Source organism: Phragmites australis, chromosome 3 (assembly GCF_958298935.1).
Source record: "Phragmites australis chromosome 3, lpPhrAust1.1, whole genome shotgun sequence".
NCBI classification, from domain to species: domain Eukaryota; kingdom Viridiplantae; phylum Streptophyta; class Magnoliopsida; order Poales; family Poaceae; genus Phragmites; species Phragmites australis.
In genome coordinates this window covers 4739369-4762712 of record NC_084923.1, presented here as the reverse complement: position 1 = coordinate 4762712, position 23344 = coordinate 4739369, and the positions used below count along the sequence as shown (strand labels likewise).

The 23344-nt window shown below is 46.0% G+C and overlaps 3 protein-coding genes across 3 annotated transcripts; 2 read left to right on the top strand and 1 right to left on the bottom strand.

The window, feature by feature from the left end:
* The first annotated feature begins 228 nt into the window (after window positions 1-228).
* Window positions 229-1658, top strand: LOC133911698 (transcription factor ILI6-like). The gene is made up of 2 exons (XM_062354067.1): window positions 229-772; window positions 1155-1658. The coding sequence occupies exons 1-2, from the start codon at window positions 470-472 to the stop codon at window positions 1305-1307; spliced, it is 456 nt and encodes a 151-aa protein (XP_062210051.1). The 5' UTR covers window positions 229-469; the 3' UTR covers window positions 1308-1658.
* An 11000-nt stretch (window positions 1659-12658) lies between these two features.
* On the top strand, window positions 12659-20829 carry LOC133911697 (sucrose transport protein SUT1-like). The gene is made up of 13 exons (XM_062354066.1): window positions 12659-13188; window positions 17135-17200; window positions 17356-17454; window positions 18340-18404; window positions 18499-18583; window positions 18673-18706; window positions 18837-18936; window positions 19038-19113; window positions 19312-19506; window positions 19625-19768; window positions 19851-20084; window positions 20189-20296; window positions 20390-20829. The coding sequence occupies exons 1-13, from the start codon at window positions 12985-12987 to the stop codon at window positions 20558-20560; spliced, it is 1581 nt and encodes a 526-aa protein (XP_062210050.1). The 5' UTR covers window positions 12659-12984; the 3' UTR covers window positions 20561-20829.
* Window positions 20830-22008: 1179 nt separating this feature from the next.
* On the bottom strand, window positions 22009-23263 carry LOC133910912 (uncharacterized protein At5g39865-like). Its single transcript, XM_062353149.1, has one exon. The coding sequence runs from the start codon at window positions 23195-23197 to the stop codon at window positions 22208-22210; it is 990 nt and encodes a 329-aa protein (XP_062209133.1). The 5' UTR covers window positions 23198-23263; the 3' UTR covers window positions 22009-22207.
* Window positions 23264-23344: the final 81 nt, after the last annotated feature.

The following is a 23344-nucleotide window of genomic DNA, read 5'->3' as shown; positions in this document are numbered from 1 at the left end:
TAGACATGTACAAAGAGACTTGCCCACAACCTCATCTACCAGTAACTGTAGAGCTACTGTTCTTTGTTCATGTGCATATATTAAATACCAAATGTGGGGCAAAAACAATAAACCCGCATATTTTGGTCGGTCAAGTAACATGGGCATGCGTGGTTCCTTCTGACAGTTCTGGCCTCCAAGTCGGCTTTCTCTCTGGCATTTCTTCATCCCCTGTTGATTAGAGGCTCTCCTACTTGCTGGGTGAACCACGAGTAGGTCAACACTGACACAACTCTCTCTAAAATATTTACAGTGCAGCTTTCACTAGAATATATCCTACCTGTGATTTGTCCCTGTAGGTCAGGGTCTTAAGCTGGAATTTACACTGTCTTAATGCCACTGGAAGCTCGATATCTTGCCTGCTTTCTGGGTTTCTCCTCCTGCAGCCTGCGTTATTTAACAACCCACTAGCCGCCCATTTCTTTCTCCCATGCACTTGTCTTCCCTCTCCTCCTCTAATAGCTTCTCCTCAGTCCTTGCCTTCCATTTCGTCTGTATCTCAAACTTGTATCACCCCTACCATCTCTGTCTCTCTTTCCCTTGCAAAACTGCCCTCCCCCATCTCTGGCAACTGCGCCGTCAATTGCAGGCAACAACATTAACAAAGATGTCGAACCGGAGGTCACGGTCTAGGCAGTCTGGCTTGTCAAGGATCACCGAGGAGCAAATCAGTGACCTCGTCTCTAAGTTGCAGGACCTCCTTCCCGAAGCTCGCCTTCAGAGCAATGCTAGAGTATGTAACAGTTGATTGTCATTACCACTTTATGAGCTGAATGGTTGTCCAGAATTTCAAGCTGTAATTTAGCATTCACCGTTCAGCTGTATAGCTTATCATTACCGTTTGGCATTTTGCTGCATTAAGGCCTAAGACATGATCCGATACCTACAGTCCGCTCTGTTAGTTGTTACATCTATCGACTTGGCCAAAATTGCCGGTCAAAGTAGAATGGCCTCTACTATTCCTGTGGAAAAGTCGAAAATGCTACGAACTAATCAACTACGTCAAGCATTCCAACAATTGCATTTCTCTACTCACGCTTCAAACCTTAGGTGCATCAAATGGCATGAGTTTGAGCTGACGGTAAATTGTCTCCCCCTGCTCTTTGCCCATGCAGGTGCCATCTGCGAGGGTGTTGCAGGAGACATGCAACCACATCAGGAGTTTGCACCGGGAGGTGGACGACCTGAGCGAGAGGCTGTCGGAGTTGCTGGCTACGTCCGACATGAGCAGCGCGCAGGCGGCGATCATCCGCAGCCTGCTGATGTAGGGAGAGATCTTGATGATACCCCTTGGAGCGTTCGTTCATAGCCTAATTAGAGTGATCTTAATTAGTACTTCGAGAGGCAGGCACTGTTGTCGTGTCACCGCCTGAACCAGAAGTCCAGAACTATCCCTTTTTTGTGTACTTAGTCGAACCCATCGTGATTCGTGCAAAGGTTATATCTTTCCTATATGTTGTTTCGCTACTGTGCTCTTCGGTACCTGTCTGTGTTGTGGTAGAGGAAGGCGCCACCGCGTTACCTCTTTAGGCACCTACTGAATAAGGTTCTGCCTTTTTTGGCACAATAAGATTCTCAGGAGTTGCCTTCTTTTTGTTGCAACAGGAGAAAGATGCAAATGTGGCTTCGTTTCCCCTCTTTTTTTTCTGGTCGTACAATTTACAAATGTGGTGGTTGCAGTCTGAACATGAGTAGATAGGACCCAAGGACAAAAGCCTCGCAATTATCATGGATTCATGTGCGATGAAGAATCTTAAAAGTTCCTGCATGCAACTCAAATCTAAGAAACTCAACTCCATGTTATCAATCAGATTACAGCACGCTCGACACATCTAAAAGTGACATGTTATCGTTTAGAGGTTTCATTTCAGGAGGTTGACGTATCGTAGGGCAGATGAAGGTTCATCTATATAGGTTGTGGGCTGTGACAGTCTCGGTTAAACCGTAGCCAAGTGAACTGTGCATTTAAAATCACGTAGGTCGTTGAAAGGACCTAGTGACCTTCTTAACTGCAGAGATGAGATCAGACGATCGAGACGATAACCTTTTCAATTGCTCCTCCTAGATAGGAGGAAAGGAGCGATGGATATCAGGGGCAGGCCCAAGAAGGATCGAGGATGTATAGATGTACATCTAATTTTTTCTATGTATACATATTATATATTAGGTATTCAACTATTAGATATCTATTAGCTATTCAGTCAAGTCCACGTGGCCACGATGAGGCTCGACTGTTCAAGGCCACACGTGTGACGCACCCACAGCCCACGATCTCATCTGACGCGGCTCAGTCCCCACCCCAAACCCTACAACCTCACACGGTCACACCCAACTGCCTAAGAGCTGAGACACACGCTGACACACGCACGAAGCCACAGTACAGATGGAGAGTGAGGGCGGTGGCGGTGGCATGGCCCAAGCCAAGCGGAGGTGGGGCACGATGTTGGCGCCAATGTGGGAGAGATTGAGGCACAGGTGGGGGCCACGGGATGCGGCATGGCTGGTGCGAGCAACATCTAGGCTGCCAAGCGGGGACCAATGCAGGCGAGATCCAGGCACAGGCAAGGGCCACATAGCGCGGCTGACACATCGGTGGCGGTTGCACCACGGTCACAGGGGCGACGGGGCGTGGGCGTGGCGGCACAAGTGATGGCTCTAGCGCTGTTGCCGCTCGAGGTATGTTTATACTATATATAATGTGGTAATTTAGGTATGTTTATGCTAGCTGCTAAAAAGCTATTAAACTAGTACAATAATGTATGCATGTTTATGCTATACATACAATGGCCGGCACTCTAGTTTTTTGGTTGGGGAGGTAGAGCATATGTTATGGATATGTGTAACTGTGTATAGCATGAGTGCTTTCTTAGTTTTTTTTATTAGCATGTGTACATCAATTTGAATAAGTTTGCTTGAAATTATATAATTGTGTGATTAGCCTGTGTATAGCATGTGAGCATATGCTTATGGAATAAATTTGCTATAAATTAATGTTTCTAAGATACCATTTAATTGGGGCAGCAATTGAGGAAATATGATTCTCACAAAGTTGCATAGAGTGTTTGCATCTACCTAAGTATATTTTCCTTCGTATTTAGTTAAAGCACTACCTAAAGAGTAGAGTGATCATACTCTACTTTTGTGCTCACATGCTCTCTTATGTGAAAAATAAGCCGAGGAGTCAATACATAAATAATTGCTTGGCTATATTTATTGAGCGAGAATTCTTTTTACAAGTTGAGAATGATGTCATAATAGCTACAATTTAAAAGATGAAGAACTGTAAAGTTATATTATAATTTTAGATTTTTTAGTTCTTTTACATTAACTTAGATGTTCTTATTATTACGAACAATTTTTATCTTGAATCTTGACGTTGTTTAATATTAATAATTATCAGAAAAAATTTAGCTATATATATAATACGATATGTACACTAATTTCAAAATTCTGAGACCACGCGCCAGAGGGAGGGAAAACATTATCATGAATGATATCGATTTCAAACGAAGCCTGCAGATTCTGCTACCCTCCGCGCATCCGGCGGCTTTCCTCATGCTGTCACTACCTATCCTTGCAAGTCAAATGAACGAGGAGCAGGAGCTCCTAGTATCCTATGAAACTGTCAGGTCCACCGACCGGTCACTGCTCGTATACGTAGCAACCGGTGACGAGCCTCGCAGCTCCTCGCTGGCTCACCTGCGCTGTTATATAAAGGAAAAGGAAGAGGTGACGTGGGGACGACACGACACGAGCGTCTCCGGTGGTCGGAGGCTCAGAGCGTTACGCGGCTGCACGTACCACTCGCGAGGTTGCAAGCGGTTGCCGATTGGCGTTCCATCGAACTGGGCGAGCGTTGGTGGCTGGGTCGCTCCCGTGAGCCGTGTCGTGAGGAAGGCTGCGCGGGTGGGCAGTCCAGGGCTTCCTCACGGGGTCGCAGTGAGCGCCTGGGGTGCCAGCCCATGCGCAGCCCGCGCCGCGTGACGGGGGACTGGGGGAGGTCAGGCGGGCGCGCGGGCTTATAACCTCCCGTCTTACGGTAATGATTCCTACGGTATTACGACTTTTATCATAATGGTGCCATCCATAAATAAAATATGAGCCAGTTTTATAGCAAGAGTTACTAAATAGTTGTTCTTTCAAGATTAACCTACGAACCGTGTAAGGATTGGAGAGGTGATTTTTTTATTTTTATAGTTTCTAACATAGATAATTAAATAGATATCTCTAAGATAAAAAGATATCTTCATCTTAGAGGGTGGTAGGTGCCACGTGTCAAGTTCACCTGTTAGGTTTGGATGAACAGTACATATCTTTTTTCAATTTTTATTTTTTTTCTCTTTTTTATTTGGACAATGGGGTCCGATGAATTTGTTCTCTAAAATTTATAAAACTTTTTCTTCAGATCCTATGATTTATGAGAATCTATTTTAAAAAGATTCATCTTAGTACCCATGTAAGTTTCAAAATAAAAAACTCCAAAATAAAACTACTTTTAGAACTTCTAACAATTTTTAAAGTCCTAAAAAAATTCTAAAAATCTGAAAAAAATTCACTAATATTCCCCTCATATGTCTTAATAATATCTAAAATTATTTTCAACCTTAATTTACTTGGTAAAAAAGTGAGTTCCTTTGCAATGCTTCATTTATATGTATTCTTATCATTTCATGAGATATTCTCTTTTTAATTCAATTTGAATTTAAATAGATTCAAACATGCACAAATTCATCCGAGTTTTGGAGAAAGCAACCCCACTGATCAAACAGAGAATATGAAAGGAGAAAAAATGAAAAAAAAGATAGATAATGTTCATCCAAGTCTAACCACTATCATCAGAGGGCAATAAGAGCTGGATTTACCATAGTGGCACCTTACCGCTATCTAAGAGGAGTAAGAAAATCTTTTTATCTGGAGTATACTTATTTAATTATTTATGTTAGAAAATATAAAAATACTCTAAGAGGTAAGCAGGTAGGCAGGCATGGACGCTAGTGGCGGAGCTTGAAGAAGATTAAGGGACCAAGCTAAGGAAGAAGATTGTAGGGGAGCTAAACTTAAGAAGATTGCAGGAGGACACTATTCCTACGCGGAAAAGCCGGAGGGCAGAAGAGGCCACGGCCCACCTTGGCCCAAGGAGCTCCGCCCCTGGTGGGGCGCACCGTGGAACCCGAGCTGGGCCGTGGCTCGGTGGCTGGTTCGGAGGTCGGCGGCGGCGTGCATGGTGGGGGGAGTACGACTGTATGTTCGGCCCGTTCCGTCGAGAGCCCAGCCGGCGTACCTACCCCGCGCGCGGACCGACGCAACGGGTATATCGGCCTTTTGCATGGGGATCTGCAGAGGGGCGGCGGAGTATGCCATTTTGCGTCTGTCGCCTACGCGTCCACGCCGATATAGAGTTCAGGCCGAGCTCAGACCCGAGTGCACATAACCACAGCCGATTGTTTCCCATGGAGTAGCTTCCACTGCATTTCCCGAGCTGAAGTTAGCTCCATGAAGCTGTTTACGTCCAGAGAAACGCTCTGCAGAATCGTGCTCCCGAACAACGATCACCTCACAGGCCATCTACCTCAGCAGTACAAAACACCTCGTTGTGAAACGAGATGCTCCTAGCTAGTACAAGATAGCACACATGTACAATATAAAAGATTCTTAAAAAAAGTGGATGTGCACGCGCGCATGGTACCTGTGCATCTTTGAGAATGACTGCGCCACGAGTACGAGTGCACTGAATCCTTCTGGAAGGCATCGCCGCGCTGCACTGCCCAATCCAATGGAAAGGCCCGGCATCAGTGCGCCTGATACAGCGATATGGTACAGATGCCTGCACTCCCATCGCTCCTCCACCAGGGAAGGTGGGGGGATGAAGGCGCGAGCGAGCACACGCACTACGGCGCTAGTTAGCTCGCTAGCGTAGCACCTACGGCAAGGCACAATTGGCCACATCATGCTCTTCCTTATCACGTCCACGCCAGCCACAATTTATTGGGTCCTCGGTACTGCAAACCGGCTGGATAGCCTCGGTATGCAAAATCTCTTCTCTGCTACAAATGGATAATGCGGTTGACTAGACCAGTTGTCCTTCCATCCATGCATCATTTTGCTTTTCCTTTGGCTTCATGGATGTACTACTCCCTTGATCACATATAGGAGCTAGTATCATTCTAGACATTTACACGATTCTCGGAATATATCCTTGACTACTGTTTTTTTGTTGAATCGATCTCAGCCATCCTAATGATCCATAAGATCCGCGATGTAGGGGAGCCCTATCCTCACACTCACCACGATCGGAGACGCAGCTAACATCATAGTTGCAGTCCTGAGCCGAACAACGGTATATATTTAAGAGGGTCGGCGTCTAGCGAGTTATTATAATCTATACCGTGAGATATCTAAATCCTAACACTCATAATCCTGATCCTTAAGAGGCGCTGGATCGACTCGAAGGTCACCGTTGCCGCTACTACGTTTCATCAACCGAACGACATCGACGGTCTTCACTGCAACATCTAAATCAACACCTATACATCCCTTACACCGATCATCTCTGTCACAACGGCTATGTTACGATGCTCTACATCACGAACGACTCCATCTTGATCACGCTCTTCACTTTCAACTCAAGATGGCGGCACCGAACACAGGTTAGCCTTCACGCTTCTGCAATTACGTGTGTTTGTTGTTATGGTTAATGGTTATGAGTTAGGATCCGGTTTTTTGGCATTAACACTTTTTGAGTAATATGTATATAGTATATAAAAAAGTTATACTATTATGAAACTAATTTTTAAAACAAATCTACATATATTATTTTTAAATATACAAACTCAATATATAAAAAATAATTTGTAGCTAAAGTTTAAAAATATTAATTACATGTAATCTAAAGTGACATTTATTTGTGATTAGAGAGAGTACTATGTTATCCTTTTGATTCCTTCCTTGCCCTTTGCACAGTTCCATGGCAGAAGTGGATCAGTAGCACTATCCTCTGTCACAATATAAAGTCTTTGCGATTGCTGACAAGGACAATGTAATGGTAATAATTTAGCTGATACCTCTCGGACGATCAATCAAATTTAACATCCATGATGACAAAAAGATCAAATACTCCATCCATTTAAAAATACAAGCCGTATTATATTACTATAAAAAAAATCTCTTCACTGTTATCCTATAAAGGAGTTTCACTGTCGATTTTGAAATCGACAGTGGGCAATAGGTAGTGATAGTCTCCGATTATCACTGTCGGTTGAAAGCTTCAGCCGACAGTGATAGTCAGGAGCCGAATCAATTTTTTGGGCTAGACAAATTGAAATAAAATATATTTTTTGCACCCGGGAAAACCCCCACACCCGGGCCATCGTTAGTCACAAGTCACGCGATTTTTCTCGCGCGTACTCCATGAACCCAAAACCTCTCAGCCTGTGCGATACATCCTTACCATTCCACCGCAGAAGTACTAGTGATACCATTAGCATATGCAATCATTTTGACATCTTCTATCTGAAACTTCACGTGATTATTTGGATATCTAAATGACATCAAATAAAAAAAAATTCAACTACAAAATTGTAGATCTCTGCCAGCTCCAACCACGAGCCGGCAGTGATAGTAGATTTTCACTGCTGGTTCTTTTCGAATGACCTTTTAGTGTCAGTCCATGATATGAACCGGCAGTGAAATTTCATCACTGCCGGCTTGTAAGAAACCGACAGTGATAGGCCGGTATATAAGCCTATTTTTGTAGTAGTATTAGAATTCAGAAAAATCAAGCTTTATAAAATTTAACAAATAATTAATCAAATTATATGTATATTTAGTGTACAAAAGATATATCAATAGATTCGTATTTCACATATCAGATATTAGTTTTCTAGTAATTAATAACATATTATAAAGAGAAATTAATGGTCAAAATATATTTTGAAAAACTCTAAAACCCTAAGAAGTCATGTAAAAAATGGAGTAGAACCCATCCAGCCCACAAAAGAGTATGATTTTAGTCAGAGGTGGCCAAATAGGCGGCCCGGCATGACACGGGCCCATTGAGGCAAGGCCCGTTTAGGCCCATTAGCTAAACGGGTCATGTTGTGCTGACTCACGTGGCGTGACTCCAGCCTAGGTCTGAACCACTTAAGACCGGGCCATGCCGTGCCGTCCCGCGGCACAGTAGGTCCGATGACATTTTTTGGCCTGTCAGCTCGTGGAAAGTTGAAAAAAATTACAAAAACTTACTTTCACTCGGAATCGAACACACGACCTTCTGCTTGAGAGTCAAACATACTATCATTGCACCACATATCGTATATGGTATTTGTCGGAGGGTTAACTCCTGTCGCAGGAATCCTGAGGGACCCCTTTTTAGAGATTCGGTTGGGGGATGATTCTGAATATATTTGCTGGAGAAATAAATGGATGTAAATGCGATGGCAGGTGGGATGGAGCGATCTAATGCAAAAAAGAGTAAATGCACTGGAGGGATTTTTAGACAGGTTCAGGACGCACTGCGCGTAACACCCTACTCCTGTGTGGATGCTATAAATGCTCTGAGAATGTCTCTCGGAAATGTTTGGTTACAAGAATATTTGTCTATTCTAAAGCCTCAGGCTCCTTGTTCTTCGGTGGTCTCAGCTTCTATGCTTGTACGAAGGAGTTATTCGATCTCTGAGTAAGCGTCGGAGAGTTCGAGCGCCCCTCTATACCAACTCAGACTCAATCTCGATTTCAGCTTCTCTCCCCTCTGTCCGCGCCTGCCGGCTCCTTAAATATCCGCCGGCGGTGGCGTGCCTCGAATGGGAGGGCACGAGTTTCAAGGTGCCATAAATGGAAAAAACAGTCATCATGGCCTCTGCGCGAAGTGACGGGGGTTGAAAACGCGCCCCGCGCCCGGTCTTCAGTCGTCATGATGGCACTGGCAATGGGCGCCGTGGAGAGGGCCCACCGAGCAGCCGCAGAGCGGCCCGGCGTGCCCGCCCGGTCTTGTTCACCTGCCACAGCAACGCGGCAGACGGAACGCCTTGGGCCTCGCGATGCTATCCCGAGGCGCGTCGGATGGCGCGGGATGGGACCCGTGCATTAAATGTCCCCACGCCCTTCCGCCAGAGTATGGCAAGGACTGACACCGAGCGTGGCGGGAGCAGTTGGAGGTGACATGCCACGCGCGCCCTTAAATGCGGCATCGGGCCTTTCACTGGCTGACACCTCATCGCTGGACCCCTGTGGGGGCCACTGACGGGGGGCTTCCTGGGCCGTTGGGGAACCGAGTGCTCGGGGGTCACTGTTCACCTCCCCGGGCACTCTCTCCTGAAAACGCCCTCTCTTGGTCCTCGGGGAACCGAGTGCTCGGGGGTCACTGTTCATCTCCCCGAGCACTCTCTCCTGGATTTGACTGTTCGGGTCCTCGGGGAACCAAGTACTCGGGAACCACTGTTCGCAGCCCTGAGCACTCTCTCCCGGGACTACCATCCTTGGGTCCTTGGGGCACTCGGGTGCTCGGGGGCCACTGTTTACCTCCCCGAGCACTCTCTTCCTAGTTACTTGGTCTTCGCAGATCATCGGGGAACCTGGGTACTCGGGGACCACTGATTGTGGCCCCGAGCGCCCTCTCCCGGGACTTAATCTTTTTTACCTCGCGGAGATGACCCCCGCGGGAGGGCGCCACGTGGCGGATAGCTGGCCTGGCCTCGGGATTCGGGGACCCCTGGTTCCTGATTCACCGACAGTATTAGATCTAAACAAATTATATAAGATATTACAAAAATAGAAACAATTAAACAGGTCATGTTGTGCCGACCTGTCATGTCATGGCTCCGGCCCAGGCACGACCCAAGCCGTCGTGCCGTGCCGTGCCGTGCCTAAGCCAGATCGAAATGGCCGTGCCTCGTGTTATCCCATTTAACCTGATTTACTTGGCCACCTTTAGTTTTAGTCATTGACAAATACTATTTTTTTATGATGGGAGGAAGTACTACTAGTACTCCATTGTTTAAGTTGGAAACAAACATTCCTTTCACAGTTCCATAACACAAGTGGACCAGTAGCACTGTTATACAGTATATTGTCACAGTGTGAAGTCGATGTGGTACTAGTAATTTTGCTGGACCCTCTAGCACTACTACGAAACTAGCTATTAGTGGCGGTTCAAAATTATTATCAATGGTGGGTATTGATTCACCACTGATTATTCGGTACTGATAGAGTAACTATTAGTGCATCTGACTATCAGTGCTGATTTTAGAACCGCCACAGAAACTCACCATCACTACCCATTTGAGCCACAAACCGATAGTGATAGGTGGACCGATAGCCAAAAAAGGAAACGAGCCGACTCGAAATCTAGCCGGTTCGGCTACCGATATCACCATCGCGCTCACTCTGACCGCACCGCCTGCTCCTCCGTCAACCTCCTCCGCTCCTGTTGCCGCTCGACGTGGTGCTCCTACCGCCGCCACCGTCGCGCACATTCTCAAATCGATTCATCTCATCTATATGAACAGAAAAACAAATCAACTCATCTCATCCATATACTCATCTCAAACATAAGAACACAATCAAACCGACTCATCTCATCTATATACTCATCTCAAACACAAGAACACAATCAAATCGAATCAAATCCCGCTCGTAGGCCGAAGGCTGGCCCTGCGTCCACGCCGCTTAGAGGCCAAGGAGGAGGAAGACGGCGACGGCCGAGGCGAGTGCAAAGAGGAGGGAGCGGTCGAGTGGTTGGAGGCGTGGTCGAGGGAGCAGCTGGAGGAGTTGTCAGGTGAGGGAGAGAAATAGAGAGAGGAGGGGAAGAGACAATGTAGAGAGAGGAGAGAAAGAATAGATAAGGTGGAGCGCGTCGGTGAGGGTGAGCCTGCTGATCAAACCGAGCAGACACGAGGATGTGCCAAAATCTCATTGAATGAAAAAATTGGGTTTGATCTACTGTAGCAATCATCAGTGGTTTTTCGTAGTTAGAACCGGCAGTTACGAACCGTTACTGATAGTCGGTATCAGTGCCATTTCTTAACGATTCCATCATGATTTTATCACGGAAGATTAAAAACCGGCAGCGATACATTTGTATTGTCGATTCTTAAATAATAGATAATGATAAGTTGTTATTTATAACCAGTCCTGTAATAGTGCGACGATCAAACTTTGGGTTCGGCATCCACGAGGTAAAGAATCAAAGATCGAGTGGAACACGTACACATAATATTCCGGCTGGTATCAATGGACAGATAGATTCTTCCTTAACAATTAAGAAATCATGTGCGCTTTCGGTGAAGTTCCATGCAGGTTGATTACTACTACTATCAGTACTCCATTGTTCAAGACAGTAACGTTCCTTTGTTGCACAACACCATAGCGGAACTGGACTATAGTACCGTGATACTGTCTTCTTGTCACAGTTCGTATCTTTGTAATTACTGACTAGAACAAGACAGTGGTAATAATATATAGTTTTGCTGAAAAGTTCTGGGGCCATGATCAAATGGCATTTTTTTTCTTGGAAATAATATCAAATTTGGTATCAGTCTCTCCATGTCGAAAATACCGAGCAGACCAACCGGCCTCGTCGTGTCCAATCTGGCTGGTATAGATCGGGTGCTCTTCAGCTTTCGAAATCAATCAATATATGCGCACTTGCTTTGTATAAAGTTCCCGCGCTGCTTATTCCTTCTCCGAATGATTGATGCCATATCCGCTAGCTTTGAGTAGATGCGGATACCTAGATGTGTAGCCTAACATCTGGTTCCATTGGATCGATTGATACTTTCTCACTTTTCTGATCGCCCCTACTCAATTACATTCTCTCCCAGCGTAAACAGAAAGAGCGAAACCTTTTCGAAGCCACCGGTACTTCAAAGTCAGAAAACTGGGTACCATATATCTCCATATATGGACATGATTGAATAGACTATAGATCAGTACAAGTATCAAGAATTAATGGTGACCGATACATCGATAGTACGCGACAATGAAGAATGGACACTGCACCAACGCCTGCAACCGATGCGAACAACGTAGGAACGGAGTATATATTAGTTTATACAAAGCCTTAGCAAGAGCTTAGGCCAAAGCGATTAAGCGAAAAACAAATGTAAGCGGGTTGTCAGGCTGTGTGATTGGGTCACTCTATCCCCAGCACGTCACTCACTGTGCGTGCGTACGTAGACGAACGCAGTGGAGTGGACCTTACACAACAGGCCGGAGAATTATTAATGACGAGGGGTTAGCTTTTGGCTTTTGCTAAGCAGTCGACGTCTGCATAGCCATGCAGGAGAAGAACTGAGATAAGCAGTGTACACAAGTGCATATGGTTTTGCATTTTTTCCTTAGGCCGATGTACTATGGCCCCGGCTCTGCATGCACCCATTACTCACGTACACAATAAGTGAATCAGCTATATTATTCAAAAAACATAGAGATGTTATAGCCTTGCACTTTGCAGTCCTCAGGGTCAAGCGATTCGGATGCAGTGATGACAGGTGGATAAGGATGCATTAATCTCATGCCAAAAACATATCAGCACTGACAGTAGATGAGTAGAAACGCATGCAGAACACTGGAAGGTCGGATCAGTTGTGTTTCGGTGGTAGCATGGGCGGACGAGAGGCCGCACCGGGCTAGGGTGGTCCGCGCCGGGGCCGGCCGGGTCGCAGCGGCAGCAGCACGGCCTTTAAATGCCTCGCCATCTCCCTCGCTCCAAACACTAACCCACCTCACCTCGCTTGTCCTCTCCTGCGCTCCACGCGCACTGGCACGCCTCGCTCTCCTCTCCCGTCTCGCCATTCCCATTTTCGTCTCCTCCCGGCCGGCCCCCTCCCGAGAGTCCAGCGCCTTCCGAAGCTTGCTTCTTGTTTCCCCATCGCGCGGTTTTTCCTTGATTTCCTCGGCCTGGTCCTAGAGAGAACCTAGGGTGATCGGCGGCCGTGCGTCCTGCCTGCCATGGCTCGCGGCGACGGCGAGCTGGAGCTCTCGGTGGGGGTCGGAGGCGGTGGCGGCGGGGGCGGGGGCGGGGGCGCGGGGCCGGGGGAGGTGGAGACCGCGCCGTCGATCAGCCTCGGGAGGCTCATCCTCGCCGGCATGGTCGCCGGCGGCGTGCAGTACGGCTGGGCCCTGCAGCTCTCCCTCCTCACGCCCTACGTGCAGGTATGTATGGGTCACTGTTCACGTCGAGCCGTCACGCACGACCAACTTGCGCGTTCATGCATGCACGAGATTATAATATGTTCGTGTGCGGCTGCGTGTCGACGCGCGCTGCGACACACGTCGTGGTTCCGACCGTAGAAATTCCTTGCTAATTCTCGGTTTCGCTTCTTTTGATTTGCACGGCATGTTTGCGAGCTAGTATATCGTTTTGTTTTGTTTTCATGTTCATAAAGCGCATTTTCTTTTCTTGTTTGTATCACTGTAACTATTTCACTGCTGCCTTGAAACAGTAGATTCAATCGAGTGGTTTTAATTTGAAACGGTAGGTTCGACCGATATGTTTAATTTTGTCTTTCGCTCATCAACTACATGTGACCAAATATGCACTTGATGGCTATACTTCGTTCGTTCGATGGTGGTTTTGTTTAGATTGGAGTGCATCCCGATCCTTCCCGGTTGATCATCTCCTTGGATCATTACTTATATTCGCAATGCAAGCACGAAATAAAATCTTCCCTTATTTCCTGCTCTTTATACCAATGGTTTGCTCACTTTTTCTCTGCAGTTACTACTTAGCGTCTGAACCTCAAGCTTTTCTGAACGACCTCCGTGGACAAAAGTCAAACCATTTAAAACATTTTTTTTGTGAACGGCATCGTGTACTATCTCTTTGTTTCAGTCGACGTACTTGAATCAAGTACTAGCATGGAATGCTTGTTTTAATATTTCATCGTGTCGGTATATTGCTCTAAACTACTTAACTTTTTTTTTTGAGATGCTAAACTACTTCACTTGACACCTCGCAAGTGCTAATTACACCTTGACTCGCTATGGTTCAAAGAGCCTTCCGGAAAAGCTGCAGGCAGACGGTGCATGGCCGGTGTACCAGTCTGACTTCTTTACAAGAGGAGAAACTATAGAACGGATGAGGAAACCTGTCCACCGTCCAAAGTTCTTACACAAGGACGGGTGAGTTTAGCACGGGTGCTCGTATTTTAGGTGCATGTGGACATGAGTGCTTTCGACTTATACTTAAAAAAAAATATGATCAGCTAAAATAAGGCTCAACTCCTATTTTAAATGAGGCCACAAAGATCCTTTGGATTTCATTAGGTATTGGCGGTGAGGACTTGAATTCAGAACCCGAACCCAGTGACGGATCCAGAACCAAAATAACCAGATGTCCTATACATATGACTATGCATGTTTGATATGTCTTGAATTTCATTAGATATTAGCGCAGTGACGGACCCAGGATTTAGCGATTGGGTATTCAGTATTAAAAAAAATGTTCAATCCAAAATACGAGAAGTCCATAGTAGCGTAAATTTTGAAATATAAATTGTTCATAGTAGAGAAGTTTCAACTAATTAAAAGAAATTACAAAGCATTTAAAGAAAATTAAATTTAACTTTGTGTTCTTTTATGGCTTGGAAACGTTTAATGATGTCACTATCCTTAACTTGCACAAAAAATTCACGCTCAATTGCTGATTGTCGAACTGGGCAGTCACAACATAAAGATCATAAATACCTGATATTTGTTGCTATATGGGCTCTTTTCAGTTAGGGAAAAATACAAACCCCCTAAAGTCACTTGGATTTTAATTTTTCCCTCCAAAAATTATTTTGTTGCAAAAAAAAAACCCCCAAAGGTTTGATTTTGTTGCAAAAACACGTCCAAAAATTTAAAAAATTTAAAAAAATCACAAAAAATTCTAAAAAAAAACTAGAGAAAATTATAAGACCTTTTGTGAAATTTGTTTTCAAAAATAATATCCTTTACATCATATTACATGGAGAGTAAGTTTGAAAAAAAAGAAAAACGTGCAACTCATTTATTAATTCGAGTTAAATGCATAGTTAATTATTTACTAATCCAAAAATTATGAAACAAATTTTTTTAGTCTTCTTACATGATCCTCTATCTTGTAAAAATACATGAAATCTTGAAATAGTTATTGTAACATGCAGGATTGAGTAAGTGTGTTGCAGATAGATTAATTCATAACTAATCCATAACACTCTAAAATTAGTGAAATCACTTTTATTAGTTTACTAAAACAATTAGTTTACAATTTGCTGAGTGGTCTGATGAATTGAAGCAGCAAAGATATATATACGTAGTATATGTGCTATATACTTAATTTTTTTGCAAAAAAGTTAGGTATTCAATTGAATACCCATGCATCATGGTGGGTCCGCCCATGTATTAGCGGTGAGGACTTAACTCAGAACCGAACCCGAACAGCCGAACCTGAACATGATCCCCAACCCCAACCCGAACCAGCTAGGTGGAGCCTGTTTTCTCCTGTAGCCAGTAAACCTGACGAGGGTCCTCTTCGACCCCTATTTTCAGAAACAGAGAAATGAAGAACTCAATCAGAGTCTGTCTACACGGTAGGAGCGTACTTTCTATCCGTACCTACCCATGCCGAACAAATTAAGTGTTCCAAAGTGTTCGTTGATCGAACAGAATCATTATTATGGCCGGCATGCACAATTAGGCCTATTCGGTGGGCGCTTTTGGATAAAGTTTATGCTCACCGCAGCCTTCTCTTTTTAAAATTTTAGGGAATATATCTGGCACCTTGCCTAACCACACCGTGCAGGATGCTCAGATTAAAGAGGAACTTTTAGGCCAGATATATTCCTTCTGTGAAAAAGAGAAGTCCAATCGCACCAAGTCACTATGTGCATAACAAAGAAAAAAACGCCAAAAGATGATGTCACTGAACCATGCAGCCATAAAAACAGTTTCAGAACTTTTGACAGTCTTTGTGTGGCCTTTGGTTATATGGAATTCTGCTATTCTATTTGTTGACCATAAATATTCTATACTTCCTGCTCTCACCATTGAGTTGCATAGAAAACTACATGTTAGATGAAGATTTTTGCGTGTTTGTGCCCCAAAAAGAAAGATTGTCAGAAGGTAGCAATATGCAGTCTACTGATGGATATTTCTGAATTGCTAGGGAAATTACAATATTTATATCAGTTTTAGTAGTGTTGGCCAAGTGGACCGGAACAAATAGGCCAGCATGAGGCATGGGGTTTTTGGTCTGCTCAGAGCACGGTATGACGGTAAATAGGCCAAGCAAGCATGTGCCTAGGCCGAGGCCTCGCCACGGCGTGCTGGCTCGGCTCGAATAAGTTGGCACGTCACGAGCATAGCTCGACCAGGGCATAGCACGATTAGGCACTACCCTACCCTGTTGTGCCACCCTGCTACTGCACCGTCGTACCCTGCCTTGCTGCTGCCCTCGCCGCCTCGCCTTGCCATGCCTTGCTGTGCCCGAACTGGCTTGGCATGACACGATACCTCATGGGCCATGCTGTGGACTGAGCCCCAGGCACGGCATGACTCGGTTATATAGTCGGGCCGTGCCGGGCCAGCACTAAGTTTTACGATGTTTAGATAGTAGTATTATATAAGATTGTTACTGATTTGTCAGAACCAGAGTCAGTTACAAGTAAAATAGTTTAATCTGCAGTGCTAAACAATCTAAATTTTAGTGGTACACTATTTTATTAACACCTGCTGTCTTTTTTTTTAACAAGTCAACACTTGTTGTCGGGTAGTCAGGCGTGAAAAAGGGGCTCCCCTGTTGAGTTGTTAGGCTGTCCTGATCGAGGTGCTAGCAAGGCATAGTTACTTACGGTGTAAAATTATTTTGTGTGACTGTTGTATGTTGTGCGGTTATCGGATTGTATGTTGTTTTTCTGTACCTTCGTCGTCCAGTTGTTATAGGAGGTTTGGGGTCTCTTTCTTTTTTCTTTGTCTTGCGCGTGAGCTGGACTCCGCGGGTTGTAATGTAATGTTTGTTAAGATTTCGGATCCGATTTCACTTATAAACGGTATCACTTTTTTCTTAATATAATGACACACAGCTCCTATACACTGACTGTCATGTACTGATATCTGAATTTTGCCTATATTTGTGCAGACTCTCGGGCTTTCACATGCCCTTACTTCATTCATGTGGCTATGTGGTCCGATTGCTGGCCTAGTGGTGAGTAACAAACTCAGTTCGATACCGCAGCTGCATTTGCAGTTATTTGGCATAAAAAAAACCAGCAACTTGTCCTGTAAAATGCTACCATGGTACTGTCATAAGCAATGACTTTAGTTAGTATTTATCCATTATATCCTTCTCCTACCTTGCAGGTTCAACCATGCGTTGGCCTGTACAGTGACAGATGCACCTCAAAATGGGGAAGACGGAGGCCATTTATTTTGACAGGATGTGCGCTGATTTGTGTTGCTGTGAGATCCACTGAACCTTACACTCTGTTTTCTCAGAACTGAAACTTGCTCACTGTTGTTACCTTTCTCTAATGTCCCCGAGTAACATTTCCTAATCTATTATCTTACTATTTTAGGTGCAAAAGGAGCCTACACATTCTCTCTTAAGACTACAAAATTATCATATTAATCGAGAAAAGAAAATAATCTGAATAACTCATTGTTACGAATATCTAATAGTCTATATTAAACCAAAGAATACATATCAAATAGGAAAAAAAAATGTAAGAATTTACGATTAGGACTCTAGATATTATAACGCTTTACATCTATATGGTTTTCAACTACTATGACTTAAACAAAGAATCCAATGATACTACAATGACTCATGACACCATCAAATAGTAAATTATTCTATTCTAACATGTTCTGACATCTGACACAATATACATACCGATAGAATTAACATGTTTCCTGTTCGGACATGTTAATGCTCACGAGCAATAAATATCTCCAACTCCTGAACATCAGCCATACATTAGATTGGTTTTCGCCAAAATCACACGACAAACCACCGTTGCAGAAAGATTCCTTGACTCGATCACTTATTGTTTTGAACATCTAACGGTCTAGATTAAACCAAAAAGTTCACATAAAATAGGAAAAAGAGAAAGATCTAAGCAAGTATGATTAGGACTTTAGATATTATATCGCTTTATATCTCTTCAGTCTTCAATTATTGTAACTTAAATAAGGAATCCAATGATACTACAATAACTCACAACACCATTAAATAGTAAATTATTCTGTTCCTACCGATAAAATTAGCATGTTTCTTGTTTATGCTATATATGTAGGTTGTGATTGTTGGATTTTCATCAGACATTGGATATGCTATATATGTAGGTTGTGATTGTTGGATTTTCATCAGACATTGGATATGCTCTGGGAGATACGAAGGAAGACTGCAGGTAACCTACTTTGCTCTGGAGCTATTGTCTCTTAAATTTACCTTGGATGGCATGAGTAGCAAGCAGCAACTGATCTGACAATTGAGTAATTCAGTCTCTACCACGGTGCTCGTTGGCATGCTGCAATTGTATATGTTCTGGGATTCTGGCTCCTTGACTTCTCCAACAATACGGTGCAAGTGAGTGCATTTATATCAATAGTTCAGTCTAAGCAGTTTGAACAATTGGCCATTATAAATCTGACTGACATTTTTCATGCAACTGCTAGGGTCCCGCACGTGCTCTAATGGCTGATTTGTCAGGTAATTTTCAAAGCTGACCCATTGGAGATTTTACTAACACTTGTTGGTTAAAGCAAAACGTAGCAGTAGTTGTTCTTGTGACATAAATGGAACTTGCAACCTGATCTTCAAATTTTTCGCTCCATATTAGGTCGTCATGGCCCTAGTGCAGCTAATTCAATCTTCTGTTCTTGGATGGCACTGGGAAATATCCTAGGATATTCTTCTGGTTCCACAAATAACTGGCACAAGTAAGTTCACTCTTGTGTGTAAATTCTATCCGGCTATCTAGCCTGCAAATTAACCGGTTTACTGATAAATGTGCATTCTGCATAACTGATATTGTATACAGGTGGTTTCCCTTCCTTAAAACAAAAGCCTGTTGTGAAGCTTGTGCAAACTTGAAAGGCGCATTTCTGTTGGCTGTGGTAAGTTCTACTATACCTCACAATAAATTCATAGGAGAAAATTTCCTAATACACAAATACTGATACGTGACGATGAGCTGGTTCTGTACTTGAATAATTTTGACCAATTACCCTTACGTGTATATTCCTCCCATGTTACAGTGCATTATTTCTACCTTAAGGTGCTGAAACTTGGGCGTCTCCCTTTTGTGTTTTCAGCTGTTCCTGGCCTTGTGCTTGATTGTAACCCTGATCTTCGCCAAGGAAGTACCATACAGAGGAAATGAAAACCTCCCAGCAAAAGCAAACGGTCAGGTTGAAACTGAAAGCACCGGCCCACTTGCTGTGTTCAAAGGCTTCAAGAACTTGCCCCCTGGAATGCCGTCCGTGCTTCTCGTAACTGGCCTCACCTGGGTATGACGTACATATCATGTTCAGTGATTTCAGAGAACTTTTGAACTGACACTGCAATTTCTGAATTCTCTACTTCGCTGCATGGTATTCAGTATTGACGCCAGCACTGTCCTTGTAGCTCTCTTGGTTTCCGTTCATCCTCTACGACACCGATTGGATGGGCCGTGAGATCTACCACGGCGACCCAAAGGGAAACGATGCTCAGGCTGCGGCCTTTAACCAAGGTGTCAGAGTAGGGGCATTCGGTTTGCTACTGAACTCGGTAAGATTTAATTTCTAGATGCTGCTCCTAATGCCTTTTGCACTCTGTCCTAATAACTGATCATGAGTTCTCGATTGTGCAGGTTGTTCTAGGATTCAGTTCCTTCCTGATCGAGCCAATGTGCCGGAAGCTTGGCCCGAGGATCGTGTGGGTGTCGAGCAATTTCATGGTCTGCTTCGCCATGGCTGCGACCGCGCTGATCAGCTTCTGGTCGCTCAAGGACTTCCATGGATACGTGCAGGACGCCATCACCGCGAACAAGGACATCAAGGCCGTGAGCCTCGTCCTGTTCGCCTTCCTGGGGCTCCCTCTCGCTGTAAGCATCGCACCGAGTGTCACGTCACTGACAGCACTAATCTGCACGCGTTTCAAGAACCCTTGCACACTCTGACAATTCTTACTTGATTTTCCACGACGCAGATTCTGTACAGCGTCCCCTTCGCGGTGACAGCGCAGCTAGCAGCCAGTAAAGGCGGCGGGCAAGGGCTCTGCACCGGCGTCTTGAACGTCTCCATTGTTATTCCTCAGGTGAGATTTCTCTTTCAGCCATGGTGCGTTGAGACTTGACAGGGTCTCTGTCCTTGAGCGGTGTGCTCACGGCCGCAAGCGGTTGTCGCGCAGGTGATCATCGCCCTGGGCGCGGGCCCGTGGGACGAGCTGTTCGGGAAGGGGAACATCCCGGCGTTCGGCGTGGCGTCCGGCTTCGCGCTCATCGGCGGCGTCGTGGGCCTCTTCCTGCTGCCCAAGATCTCCAAGCGCCAGTTCCGGGCCGTCAGCGTGGGCGGCCACTGAGCTCGGCCCGGCGCCGCCGCCTGGCCGGAGCACGGTGAACATCATGCCGGACCAGCCGGACAAGAGCTTCATGTTGAACAGAATAAGGAAGGAAACAATTGTGCGCCTGCCCTGTGTTTGTGTGTATAATAGGCAGCAAGTGCCAAGTTCTGGTCTCTGCTAGTGTACTTTCTCCGTTTCGCAATGTTTGTTTATGGTCTCAGAGTATCTGTTTCAAATTGTTTGTCCATTGCGATAACAAGGATGTTTTATAGTCTATTTTCCTGTTATGACCTTGAGTGCATCCATGTATTTACTCTAACACTGATAAGTTACTTGCTCTCATCCTTGCATTGATTAGGGGTAGAATGATTATCTTACTGTATTTTTTTACTCGATTTCAGTATTTCTTGGTTTGTACGCAATAGTGGATGTGGATAAACATTGCGAAACGGAGGTAGTAAGAATTAAGCGAGTAGGTCAGTTAAGCTGGTGCTTTGTGAAGGCTCGATCAGTAGCTATTGCCCTTGGCCCAGTTGTGTGTAGCAGACTGATCGGGAAAACAAAATGAATGAACGAATGGGCAGCATGCCACTGGTGCGACCTGCTGCGTTGTTTGCATGATCAGAAGCTAATTTTGTCGAAGAGAGCACCGGCGTTTTCACCAAAAATTGTCTCAGCATGCTAGATGCAGCTAGATGATGGTGATGATTGTTCTAGAGCTGGAGGCTATGTATTGTCCGCCGTTTAAGATTCTTTTTTATCGGAGCAAGCACCTTGTTTTGCTCCAATTGTCCCGTTCTTGCGGCTCGCTTTGCATTTAAAAACGCGCCGCAACGGCGGCGGCTTTGAATCACCAACTGCTCCAACCAGGCGCAGGCGACCGTCCGTGTCGCGAGCAAAAGGAAAGGAGGAGCACGCGTAAAGGAAGCAGTCCACTGCCGCTGCGGCCGGCGAAAGATCTGGTTCTTCCGTGGAAGAGAGAATTGCTCACCATGTAACATCCCGTCTCCAAAATTTATTTATAGGTCAGCCCACCTATGGGACGGACCTGTATACGAGGTCGACAATCGGAGCGATTCTTCAAGTTAGTGCAGGTAGTAGTCCTTTTATTTGGGTCAGGTTCTTCAGTCATGTTGCCGTGCGTGGAGATGGTGGAGCGACCACGAAATTTTCTTCAGTTACTGTTCACCAACAGAAACTTGCCTGCTTTTCGTCAGTTAAACGGCTGAGTGATCAGGAAATTGCGAGTGAGCACGGTTTCGGCCGGCAAGCACCCCGCTTACACTTTTGTCCTCACTTTATATAAAAAGATTAACTCGTATGTGCTATGTTTGAAAAAAAAACTTATAAATTAATTCGAACCTATTTAAACTATTAAAGTGGTACTAAACTCATCATACCAAAATACTTGGATCACATAGGTCGAAATCAAAAATATTAATAACACAGGGTATTACATGAAAAACACCACTGAAGCATTGGCATCTCTTAATGCAGCACTCTGAAAGCCAAACAGAGACAGCACGATCCTCGTGCACCGTTGGTCACGCAACAATACAAGATCATTCACAAATCACAGGGGAGCTAGCATCCCCTTAAAGTGGCGCACGCAAGAAAAAAAAAATACTCTGCACGTCACGTCGCGTATCCAAAACCGCAAACATCTCAGCAGCAGCACACGGGGCACCTCAAGATGCCGTTCTCGTTGCACTCCGTGCATCGCCGGAACCCGGAGCCGCCGCAGTGGTACGACGCGTCGTCTTCCTCCTGCTCACATTCCTCGTCCACGTACACCTTGCAGCTGCCGGAGCACACCTCGCAGAGCACGAACCGCACGTCCCCACAGGCCTCGCATGCGCTGGCCTCGCCGGCCGCCGCGCTCTCGCACCCGGTCAGCCTCGCCGCGAGCTCCCCGGCCTCGTGCAGCCGCTTCAGCTCGTCTGCGTTGCCCACGAGCTCCCCGTCCACGAACAGGCTGGGGAGGGCGGGCGCGGCAGGCGCCCAGCACTTGGCGAGGGCACCGCCGCCCCTGAGGCCGAGGAGGCCGTTCAACTCGTCGCGGAAGCCGCGGTGCATGGACACGTCGCACTCGTCGACGCGCACGCCGTAGCCCTTAAGGATGGCGCGGGCGAGGCAGCAGTCCTCGTACGTGGCGCGCACGCCGCGCAGCGACGTGAAGTAGAGGACGGCCCTACGCGGCGCCTTCCTCGCTTTCTCCTCGCCGCCGTTCACGACCGCGTGAGGCTGAGGCATGGGCAGAGGTGTCACCTTGGAGGACGCCGTGAGCTCCTGCGGCACCGTGGCGATCGGGAACGAGAACGAGTGGCGCCCGAACGGCGCGGCCAGCAGCGGCGAGTGCTCCTCGAGGCCGGCCATGAGCGCCCACGCGTCGATGGCCTCGGGTTCGTTGGGCGGCGTCATGGTCGGCGTGCGCGGCGCCAGCCTCGTGGGCGCGCGCGCGGCGGCGGCCTCCGGCGCCCGCGGCACAGCATTGTCGAGCTCGAGGGAGCCGAGCGTGGACGACGTGAGCCGCACCACGTGGACACCAGCATCACTGGGGCACCGAGCGGGGAACGACTGGCTGCGTGGCAGCGCGAGCGGCGACGGGCAGTACCGGAGGTCGTGCCGTGCTTGCCGGGAGGTGGTGCACCCCATGGCGCCTACGGACAAAGGGAATGACCGTGGCTGGCTGATTGACAATGTGAGGGAGCTAGCTATGAAGTGCCACTGTGCCAGTGTGATCAATCAGCTAGGAACATACTGTTGACGAGTTCTAACTTCTAAGTTGTGGGTGGATGAGCT